Source organism: Corythoichthys intestinalis, chromosome 10 (assembly GCF_030265065.1).
Source record: "Corythoichthys intestinalis isolate RoL2023-P3 chromosome 10, ASM3026506v1, whole genome shotgun sequence".
Classification (NCBI taxonomy): Eukaryota; Metazoa; Chordata; class Actinopteri; order Syngnathiformes; family Syngnathidae; genus Corythoichthys; species Corythoichthys intestinalis.
Window position 1 is genome coordinate 21,553,409 of NC_080404.1, and position 12,004 is coordinate 21,565,412.

The 12,004-nt window shown below is 41.7% G+C and overlaps 1 protein-coding gene across 4 annotated transcripts in view; it reads right to left on the reverse strand.

The window, feature by feature from the left end:
- The window catches only part of fbxw4 (F-box and WD repeat domain containing 4), a 65,122-nt gene that overhangs the window by 31,899 nt on the left and 21,219 nt on the right, over positions 1-12,004 (reverse strand). For all 4 annotated transcript variants that reach the window (XR_009064629.1, XR_009064628.1, XM_057848251.1 and 1 more), the window contains exon 6: positions 4,158-4,223. Coding sequence is in view for 2 of the 4 variants with exons in the window: in XM_057848251.1 (XP_057704234.1) it covers positions 4,158-4,223 (66 nt within the window). In the remaining 2 variants the exon portion in view is untranslated. The remainder of the gene's footprint in view (positions 1-4,157; positions 4,224-12,004) is intronic.

A 12,004-nucleotide genomic window follows, 5' to 3' on the forward strand; every position in this document is an offset into this window, starting at 1 on the left:
ACCTGCATAGAGTATATCATATTTCAATTTTCCTAAACTACTGCAGTCTTTGGAATTTCCTGCTCTTTCCTGCCCAATTTCCTGTACTTCTTCTCACTCCGCCCCATCAATCCTTTCCTTCTCCTCATTTGCAGCCCTTGGGACCAAGAATCCATGCATTGTCAGCGGTGTTGTCTCGTTTAATTTGACCTGTGAGAACTAGGAATTACAGGGGCTTTGTTGGGATGAATACATTTCAAGCCATGCCTTTCACACTCAGTAATTTTCCAACATCCTCATTTTAAACAGCTCAAAGCTCTATTTTGTTACAGTTATTAAATGTAGTTGCATGAAAGAAAAAAAGCTAAACATTAAAGTGCGTATGACACCAAAAAGCATGTTTATTTCATATTTCACGCGGTGTTTTATGCTCCTGAATGAAATGGACTGCTTGGATGTGTGTAGAAGCAATTGTTTTACATAATGAATTTTTGAATCCCGCGCTATGAAAATGACTGGCTTCAGTCTCGGGTTTAGGACAAATGCGAATGTGACATCACCCGGGTCAGCATCTCACAATACAGCATTGCTTTTTAACATGCAGATGGACTGTGGATTCAGCTGGTTTTGTGGATTAATTGGTTTATTTTTTTGCATCACGCCAGCCAAACAGCTGCAGGCTTTTGTAGCTGCACCAAAGGAAAGGCGTGTGAGCCTTTTTAGGTTTCAGTAAGTTTCCGTTCACCCCGAGATCGGCCAAGACAAGTGTGCTACAACTGTGGGACCGTTGGACTTACGAGGAAGTGAGTAAATATTGTGTTTTGTATTATGTCAAATACTGGGATCATGGCACACATTTTAATACGGAGGTGGCTTGCATCTTGTGGCTGCAATTGCTTCTTGTCCACAGAGTATGCCACTCGGCCGACAACCTGCGTCTTGTCGCACACCCCCCCGCCAGGAGAGTGTTGTACTTGGCTCTTCGTGTGCCCGGTGTTCTGTCAAATTTTCAACCCTATCAGAAATTGCAACTTTGTGTTAAAAATGGCCACAAATATAGCGATTGCTAAGTAAACGCTACAAACTTTCTTTAAATAAAGGACTACTTACTTACGTTTGATCATGTAGAAAATTTCTCCTCAGACACATCCTGCCATGTACTGCAGCCGCTCTCGTATGACTCTCTCACTGTTTACGTCTTTGCCGTGTAGTAAAGCATTCTTTTATGCCATATTTGTGTTGACCATGTAGTAGATATGTGCTTCTCCGACGTCGATCAGTTTTTCCAGTGGTCATTTTTCAGCTCCTTCCCCGCAAACGGACCCTCTGCCCAAAGCAAGGGAACGTCGAGCTCCAACTTGCTCGCCGCCGGGCAGGTTGCCGATCGGCGAAGACGATCGACAACCACCCGTGTGATATGATCCGGGTAGTTTTGCGTGATTTTTCGCTTGGAAGACTTTGAAACATCACTCGGTTCGGGTTAGCATGTCGGCTAGCTGTCACGCCTCTTGGTTTGTTTACATTTTTCGAAGCCGGGGCAGGGAAATGACAAAACTAACTACGGTGGCATAAAATATCGTTTGGGAGGTGCGACAGTAAAGGTGAAGTCGACGGTTTTGACCATTATGGAGTAATTTTGCCATGTCGTACTGAATAAATGCATTTTTATTATTTCATATTCTATTTAGCACAAGACTGTTATTTGTCATGACCATACCCTTTATTTTGCTTTTGGGGAAAAATACTACTAAATACTACTAATTACTACAAATACTACTACTACTAATTTTCCCTCAATGGGCTGAATTCTAAATCAGATGAAACCGTGACCCTGCCGGCATCATCCTCCTGTTGGGGACGCTAGAGCCCTATTTTGGTAGGCGTGGCGAAAATTTCTCGTCATCTGCGCTTTGCCAAATTGTTGTATATAGTCGAATCGTCTCAAAATGTGATTCTAATTCACATAATAATGCTATTTTAGACTATTTTAATCCTGTCGTACGCACTATAAATCGACTAAACCAGATATTTAAAATGCATGTTAAGCCCTTAGATTGACCAGAGTTAAAAACAGAAGAAAACATTATATTAACGCAATAAAAAAAATAAAAGTACTGTTTTCCTTTCATAATAAAGCACTTTGTCAATGAGGATCATGGTTATTATACTGACTATTTTATTATTTGTTTCGTGATAAAACACCAAAAAACAAATGTTGCACTTATTACCCATCGTTTATTCTCAAGTGTATGACGGTGGGACGTACATCGTACATACTCTGGTAAATATCACCTCTATGTTTATACGAAAGTCTCACACCTTATCGCGCGATTACGCCTGAATTTGTGCTTTCTCGTGAGAGCCCTCGTGATTTTTTCTGTCTGATTGCCGCAGACATTCGTAGCAAAAACACAACCGGTAGAAATAGACCTGAGAAGTTTTCGTAGTTGTCACGCATCCGTGTCGCCACTGCAGGCGGTGTAAATTCAGAGTGAGGCTTACTCAGGAACATTTGCAAACTGCAATCTGGCTTTTTCATGTCTCTTAGTCAGCAGTGGAGTTCTTCTTGTTCTCGTCCTATAGTGCTTCTTCTCATTGAGATGATGACGTATGGTGGAGACTAAGGGCAATTTCAAATTAAACCAAGAGGACCAGGGTCTGGTTGAAGAGCTGCCTTGCAACAGCACTTGCAAATGACTTGTTGAAAAGGTTCAGCATTCCCACTGCACCAACCGAACTATCCCCCCACATCCCTGCCAGAAAAAAGGGGGAAAAAACAACCGAAACATGGAGCCTCAGGTGCCGGTTGTTTCCTTAATACTGGAACAACAACAAGGAAGTCCCAAGCTTCGTCAGGTTTTTAATCATTTATTTTAGAAGTTGTGCTACACAACACGGCTACTGTCCGCTGTAGGAGATGCAAACAACAACTGAACATAGAAAGTTAAACTTTCCCATCCCACACACATCTGCTCTCTCACACTGTGTGTTCAGGACCAGCATGCAAAACACAAGCGCCACATTTGAACCAGATTCTGTGTCTCAAATGCAACTGCTTAGCACAGCATAACAACATTTGGGCATGGTTAATCATCTGTCCTCTTTCACTGTACTTCCGCTTCCAAGGATGCACTCTGAGAAGCGTCAAAGCCTTGAGCATCACAGCTCCACACAGTGACGCTGCACCTAAAGTAGCAAAAGCGCACCCTGCTCCGGTTGCATTCACAAGTGAAGCCGGGTGCGCTTAAAGCGGACCGAGACCCACGATTTTTTGGGCGGACCAGAGTTCATTTGTTTAGTCCGAAGTAGAGTTCAAATGCATGTTCACTTTTACAAAACGAGGCGGACTATCTGAGAAAAAGAACTCTGGTCTGTTTAAAACAGACTAAACAGCGCTAGTGTGAAAGCGTCCTAAGGCTGCAACAACTGATCGATGGACTCGATAAAAACTGCTGAATAAATTAGGGATGTCCCCGATCCGATCATGTGATCGGAAATCGTACCCAATCATGTAATTTTTAGAAGATCAGAATCGGGTGATGAAGATGTTTTTTTAAAATGTATTTAATTAATTTGATTTCGAAGTATTCAGTCATTGACTGCCATTGATAGTGATAGACATCCGATCCAATTAGACCAGCGGGCTGATAGTTTGAAATACTTTCTATCCATTGAAATGCATTTGTTGGATCATCTTCAATAATTAGAATAAGGAAATGGGAAATACGAAAGTCAGGGTATAGTACATGCTCATTCACACCAAATTTATGCAACTATGCTTCTTTGAGTCCTTGTACTACAGAAAAGAGAACAAAAAATCTAACCCATAATATGGTGAGTTAGTATGTGAGACTAATTTGAACTTCTCATATTTGTCTAAGGGTCACTTATAGGAGCAAGAGATGAAAAAAAAAAGGACAGTACACCAGTGAGACAAAAGATGCATATCAGGGATGTCTTGTCTTATTTTAGTTCATATCTTGCTGCTGAGATACCCTTAGTAGAAGTAATTTAGAAAAAATGATCGCAGAATGAGACAAATATGAGAAGCTCAATTTGATATCACACGTTTGCTATGGGAATAACGGTTTGGTTACATAGGCAGTCTTGGTTATTTGTAGATCTCAAATTGTTATGGTATGTGGCTGTTTTTGGCTGTTTGTAGTGTCCTGACTTACCGTTCAACATCCCAGATGCGAAGCGGGGAGAGGTTCTTACAACAAGCAGTACCAGTTACAAAGGAACTGCAGATAAACACACAAATAAAAGTATTTAAACCAATGAATCAAACAAAAATCCTTGTTATGTAAATACATGTATGTATACAGGTGCATCTTAAGCATTAAAATATCAGGGTTCTCAATTTATGAATTTTTTTAGATTGAGACTGTATGTGTAAAGGTTGATGGGTAATTTGTTAAAGCACTATTGCTGAGAGTTCTTTGTTCAGCAGATCGTGTGCTGCATTTAATAAAGCGAGCCATCTCTTGAAGTCGTGCGGCTTACGAGACCGAAGAGCAGCCTGTAAGAGTAAACTTTGTCCCGCATGTTACTTACCACATTATTTTTAGTCGCCCTCAAAATGTAATATCTGTTCTTTGGGTTGGGTTTTTTATGTATTTTTGGTTTATGTAACTTATACTCTGAAAAATACTGTAGACATTTGAGTTTCAGAAAAAAATATGACACAGAAGTTTAGAATTCCAGCTTTCATTTCGTGGTTTTTACATCAAGATGTGTTAAACTACCCAGGAAAGATGTCTTTGAACCCACCCAGTTTTCAAGTGAGCAAAAGTATTGTAACAGACATTATTACAGTAACTTAATAAGTCAATAATATACGACAAGAGCATTCATCAGCAGTGTTATCATGGATTACTTGAAAAAGTAATTTAAATACTGATTATGCCTCACAAAAGTAATCTAGTAATTTTAGTGATTACTTTGTTATCATGGTAAGTAAGTTACTTGAAATGAAATTTATTGGTTACTTTTTACCAAATTTTCTCCCTTGCTGCCTCAACATAAGAATGACAACAGAAAAATGTCATTGCGTGTAATTGAATTTCTGATATTTGAATTTAAAGGGGAAGATCAGAATTTTTCACATAGGGCTTAATCTTCGAGTTAGCAGGGGGTTAATTAGTTGATGGAGTTCATTTTAACCACCATTGACTTGTGCTAGCTTAGCCACTCTGAAGCCCTAAGACTCACAAATAACTGACAAATTGCATGGAATTTGTTGAAACATAATCAAACAAGTACTTAGATGCGTGATTTCATCCATTTTCCCATAAATGTTGCAATCACCGCTATAAGTTCCATAGAAAACCATTACAGCACTGCTTGTGCTTGGAACTACTCACGCCTATACATGAACCATGTGACCACCAGCGGCGAGATAAGAGAGTGTCACTACTCTCTTTCTACAAGGCTCTGGTGGGGGCGGGCGTGAATGCGTGCACACAACCGGGAAGTACGCCGTACACACACGGTCAATTTGGCAACAAAACGTGGTGGCAACTAAGCACTTTACACTCAATCGGACATCCCAAAGATGCTAAATGAATACATCACTTCACGGCATAAATGTGCAACACGATTATGATGTAAAACAATTCTTGTCGACTTGGTGAGGACGAGCGGGAGCAATGACTACTCGGCGTCGCAACAGTAAAGTTACGAAACGGCCGCACATGTAGCGCCTGCAACTTATCGCTGGAACATACGTTCATTCATGGACACACACAAATTAACATTACCTCTCACATCTCAACAGGTGGTGGCACTCGGCTTGAATGTGCACCCGCGTTCCTCACACCTTTCTCAGTCCCAAAACACTTAGCGCGTGTGATGCGAGACCAAAACGGGAAGTAACTATGAGCGGTTATCATGGAAACGAACGCGTAATGGGACCCTTTCTAACATTTTCTATTCAAAATGCTCTCCGTACATGACTACAATATTCTTCATTCTACATACATTATGACGCAATAACAAAAATTGTAACACATAGACACTAAGGAAACTAACTTTAAACAGATTACTGGTTTTGAAAAATGAACGCGTTACATTGCTCGTTACTGAAAGAAAGTTATCAGTTTACAATAAGGGGTTACTTAAACCCTTTTCACACACACACACACACACACACACATATCCAGGGAAATTCCTGTGTAAGGTGACTCGGGATTTACTTGCGTCATTGCTTTCACATATGTAGAGATGTCCCGAGAATGATGCAGGTCGGACACTTTCACAGACTTGTCCTATGTTGCCCACTAGCGCTCTCTGTGTGGAGAGGGCTGCTGGCGCAATTTTATGACCGGGACATTACATCATTTTTGGTCGGCATCGGCTGTCACAATGTTGGTCAAATCGCATTTTGTTCCAGAGTGAGCAATCCCGACGTCGTAACTGCAGCCAATTCAAGCTTATCAATCACGATCGCGTGTATTTTTGTTTGTGGGGCAACGACGGGAAGAGGGTCACTCTCTCCCTGTGCCTCAGGCCCTAAAGAGTAGAAAGGCCACCGTGTTGTGCACGGAAGCCCGGGCGCGGGCCCGGGTGGAGCTGCCGCAGGTGCAGATCTTGTTGGTAGTAGCAAATATGTATTTAATAAACCCTTGAACGCTTCCCTCCGTTGTTTTTTGCTTTGAAGTACAACCGTGTTTCCGCAATAGCGGACCCTAACATCTGCAACAAAATAAACCACACATAGATGGTTGAAGGACTCTCTTTCTCGGTTCTAATGTCACAGACCCATTGTGTTATTCCCCCTTTTCTGCGATCGCGTGTACATTACGGTATTTTTGTTTGCGGGGCAGCGACAGGAGAGGCTCGCTCTCTCCCTTCGCCTCAGGCCCTGCCGAGTAGGAAGGCTGCTGCGGTGCGCACGGAAGCCTTGGGCGCGGGTAGGGATGGGAATCGAAATCCGATTCCAATTCGGAACCGGTTCCTAGTGTTTCATGGGCTCGACATCACAATGAAAAAGCCGTAACGATCCCTTTAACGAGTCCTGAAGACGCATATTGCGTCGTGACTGTCTTGTTGTCCAAACACATCAAACTAGCATGGCGCCAGGAACCCGCTCCAAAGTTTGGCTACACTTCACCAGGAAAGAGGGTGAAAATGAAAGGTTACGATGGTTTAGCACAAGCATTGCAGCCGTAAACATAACAATGACAGCATGTAGGTTCAAACGCTCGAAAGTGTGTCTTCACTTCACGAGGAAAAATTACAACAAAACGACTTGCAATCATTGCAAGGTGGAGATAACTGCATCGGGAGGGAAGGTGGAGATAACTGCATCGGGAGGGAATAGACTGCACTGTCCTCACCGAGACAGCTACACAGCTAGCTAAACTCCGAAATGACGATACAGAAGACGTTGGTATAATTTGCTGACTTTATTCAACCATCACTTGAAGAGTGAAACTAAAAATAGAAATGAAACAAATCAATTTCGTCCCCAATAACAAACAGGTTTGCATCAACGTAAATCAGCGATGATTAGCTGCTAATTCAGTAATAACAACATGATTAGCATGCGTTCGCTAGCATTAGCACATCGTTCAAATCACTACACAACTGGATTTAAGTGTCCGATCGCGAGTGGAAACACACAACAACAACACAAAAGATGATACATACAGGCGTTGCCTCTGTAAATATTTTACAAACATTAAGAAAGAACGTAAGGTCGTAGCAGTGCTTCCCTCTCTCACTAACTCGCTCACTCGCTTGGATGCGGCATTTCTTCTTCTTCGCGTGTAAGCGCGCTCTTCTTCATGTGAGCGCGTTCTTCTTCGCGTGAGGAAGCGCAAGGGCGCCCCCACTTGAGCGTGAGAGCACCATAAAAACTAAAAGGCATGCATTTCAATATACTGGTAAATAATACAGGGGTCCCCAAACTAAGGCCCGCCCCGACATTTGGTCCGACCCCCTGAACAATACCAGAGAGCATTGTGATTTTTTTTTTTTTCCTCAATAGTGTTAATTATTTTCTGGCCTTTTTCTGTGAGGAACTCAGAGAGGGTTATTTGGTTATTATCTATTTGATTAATAGTGTTATTATTATTAATTATTATTATATTATATTATCATTTTTATTTTATTTACTTTTGTTCCGTGAAATATCCAGAAAGGGTTATTTGATTGTGGCATTCTGAAAAACAATAATTTTTTACATTTAGGCACTCCTGCAATCGTCACACTTTTTCTGTTACAAACTGACCCCGGCCGCTCATCAGGGAAGGGAAAAGTTATGCGGCCCTCACTGGAAAAAGTTTGGGGACCCCTGCAAGTTTAACACATATTGCTAACGGCAGACCAACGACCTATATGCCAATATATACCAATATTTTTCATTTCTGTTAGAAAAATGTTTCAGTAAAATGTTACATTCTTGTGCATTTGCCACTTATTGCCACAGTTAATATTGAGGTTTTGGACCTCTTTTGACCTTGTTGTGAGTTTTTAAGGTTGTGACTTCTGATTAAACAAACTTAATGCCAATCAAAACGTTTGTTCTTGTTTTCTCCCAAATTAGAATTGATAAGAGAATCGATAAAGAATCGAATCGTTAAGCAATATCGATAATGGAATCGTAATCGTAAAAATCCTATCAATGGCGTACCGCACGCAGGCTATTTTTAGACCGTGACGTCGCATCGTAAAGCAGAAGTAAAGCCGAAGTGGGACATTATAGACCCGCCCTCGCATAGACCCCATGTAAAAAGTGCTACTTTTCGCCGCTAATCTTTCAAAAACGAACATGGTGATCACGCATTGCTTTTTTGGAACTTGTAGAAACGACTCTAGACATTACGACCATGAAGGATGTTTTCTTCATATGTTCCCGGAAACCAAAAACTCGGGAGGAAAAAATGTGAAAACCGAATCAACTTGCGCGGACTTTAACACCAGCTCGGCGAACCCATTCATGTTTCATATGCAATAAACATTATGTTGGGTTGGCATGGTCTTTCAGAGGACAAAGAGGTAAGCCATTTTTATATTTTTACTTTATTTTTTTTTAGCGTAACGTTGTGCCGTACTGCTTCTGTCTGACAATGAATGACCTGAAAAAACTACAATGGTATCTGACTGCCACTGTTACCATTTCTGTTATATATATAAACAACTTTAGTAAGGGGGAAGTGTAAATAAATTATAGGATTAAGATGTGTTATCAATGAAAAAATTTTAAGTGTTCGTTGGCTGTCACTGAGTAGCATTTGCGACCGCTACACAAAGCAAACTAAATTACCCCCAAGAACGGTAAGAGACGTAGGACAACCAGAGGATATATAAGAAAGACAGGGCTGATGGTAAAGGATAGCTTGTTGAAACCGGAGAATGTCATTGTCAGTCGCGTCGATAAAAAAAAAGCTAAAGCTATGCTTGGGTCGGCTCGTTTTTTTCGTCTTTCTCAGCCTTCGACGCTAAAGCCATCTCTTTAACTGAACATTTTTATGTTCTTCCACATCTATGCCAGTCAATTTGGCACAAGGCACATCATTTTCGGAGAGAATTGGTAGGTTTAGCGCTGTAAACATCTCCTTCGTACACGATTTCCATTCATTTCCTATTAGGGACAAATGGTGGCTTGTCCTTGCATAGCAACCGTAGCTAATGCCATGAATATTAATGAGCGGAAGTGACGTGTTGCTTGCGGTACGCCATTCCCATCCCTAGGGGCGGGCCCAGGTGGAGTCGTCGCGGGTGCAGATCTTGGTGGTAGTAGCAAATATGTATTTAATAAACCTTGAACGCATCTCTTCTTTGGCTCTACGATCCCGTAGCAATTTAATTTAAGATGAGATTAATAAAATAAATAATAAGATTAATGAGATTAATAAAAGGAAGTGACGATCGACCCGCCATGATATTTACGACATCATTCATCGTGCTGTGACTTGGGGATTTAACGCTTGTTTTCACACACACCGCTTCCCGGGAAAGTCCCAGACATGATACTAAGATGAGACCCGTGAAATGTCTGGGTACTTTCCGTGTTAGTCGCCTCGGAAATTGTTTTCACATACAACTGCTGCACGGTTAAATTCCGCGATTGTCCCTGTGTTTCGGAGTGAGTGAAAGGGGCTTTAGTAATGGGGTAGTGACAACTCAGTTCACCGGTGCACTCTGCAGTGAGGCAAATACTGACTGGCACTCTTCTGTCCAAACAAAGCGCACCCCTTCCGGCAGTAGTCGGAATAAGGGTGCAGCAAGACAGACGAACTCCTTCACAAATCATTGTTAATAAGAAGACAGAAAGCTTTTGACTTCCTGCAACGAGCCGGGTGTTGGCCAGTCTTTGAAAGCCTGCATTTCGTCTTCCAATGTATTGACCTCGCAGTGTCCATTTCTGTGGCCCAGAAATGTCAACTCCCACCTCATGAAGTGCCATTTCTGAGGATGTTCCCCCAATACACATTACCAAGACTGCTTGCCCACCTACCTAACTTTCAATCTAATCTGCCCCCCAACTCCTCTTGTCCCTCGGTTGCTGGTTGTTTGGTTTCCCTCCCCCCACATTGTGTCCTCTGGTAAGAATGGTCATATCATGATAGCAATGCTACTTACATTATGTAACATATGTATTTTTAATCATGTTTTATGTATCGCTTCTTTGTTTTTGTTTGCACCCCAAAACGCCTCTTTTGTCCGGTTGCATTAAAATAAATAAATAAATAAAAATCCACAATCACAGCCATGGTGGTGATGGTGGCCTAATGTTTAATTTTTCATTCAATCTGAGCTGGACAAAAAATGTTTTGGTTTTATTGTACCAACACTGAACATGACTCTTAACATGAACAGTTTTCCAAGTGGCCAAAGACATTTAAGTGACTTAAAACAGATTTTATGCTGACCTGTTATAATGGAAGGCAAGCAATCTTGACTGTCTGACTGACAGTAGAACTGAAAAGGGTAAAATAAGTGTGGTATACGTCAGTATGGGGTTAAAGGACTTGACGGTGTGAGGACTATAACGGCAGCTGTCAGGCCCGTTAGGCAACATGGCCCCTGGTAATTAGTGTTGGGTAAACTCATTTAGGGCCCAAATGCGTTGGGTGAGGCCAGGACCAGTATGCATGGTGGGTAACCTATGACCCTGCTGACATAGGATACAATAGGGTTATGGTCACAATCACTATCTGGATCCTATTACTCTCCATTACTCACATTACTCACCCCTCAATAGTCGATGGCTCTGGGGGAGGCAAAGAGGGACAGCTCTGCCTTACAATGACAGAATTACTACTCCTCACGTCCCCTTTCTCCCTCACCCATTTTAAAGCACCCAACTGGCCGGATGAGGGTCAAAGCTAGCACTGATATTATAGCTGCTAAGGTCAGGGCCTCTCTCGCATAAAGCAGGGCAGGTGTCCACCCTAAACACACAGTCTCTGAAGGAATATTCCTTGCCATCCCGATGTGTGTCTCACCCAATAGCTTCACTTCACAACACTGTCACCCTAGGCATGTAGTAACACTAGTAACAACCATTATTTTCTCTGATACAGTAACCTTCCTACCTTCATGTCCTCTTTAACTACATCCATAAACCTCCTCTTTGGTCGTCATCTAGACCTCCTGCCTGCCATATGAAAATCCAGCACCCTTTTGCCAATATACTTACTATCTCTCCTCTGGACATGCCCAAACCTGCTTGAATAGAATACTATGGTGGAATGCAAAGCAATTCTTGTAGGTAAGTCCATTTCCAAAGCGTTGTCTGTAATACACTTAATTTCCTCAATAAGAGAGGAGAAAAGAACATCACTAATAACTTTTTTGACGGGAAACAATGTTTTCACGAGTGTGGCAAGAAGAGCTATCCTCCAATCAGCAGGCGGTAGAAGGTTCCTTCTATCAAAAATGTCTTACTGTAATTTCTCAAACACAAGGCGCACCCTTATATAACGTGCACCCCAAATTTACTTGTAAAATCTAGGGAAAATTATTGTACCCATGTATAACGCGCACCCTAATTTTAGCATAAATAATTAGAAGA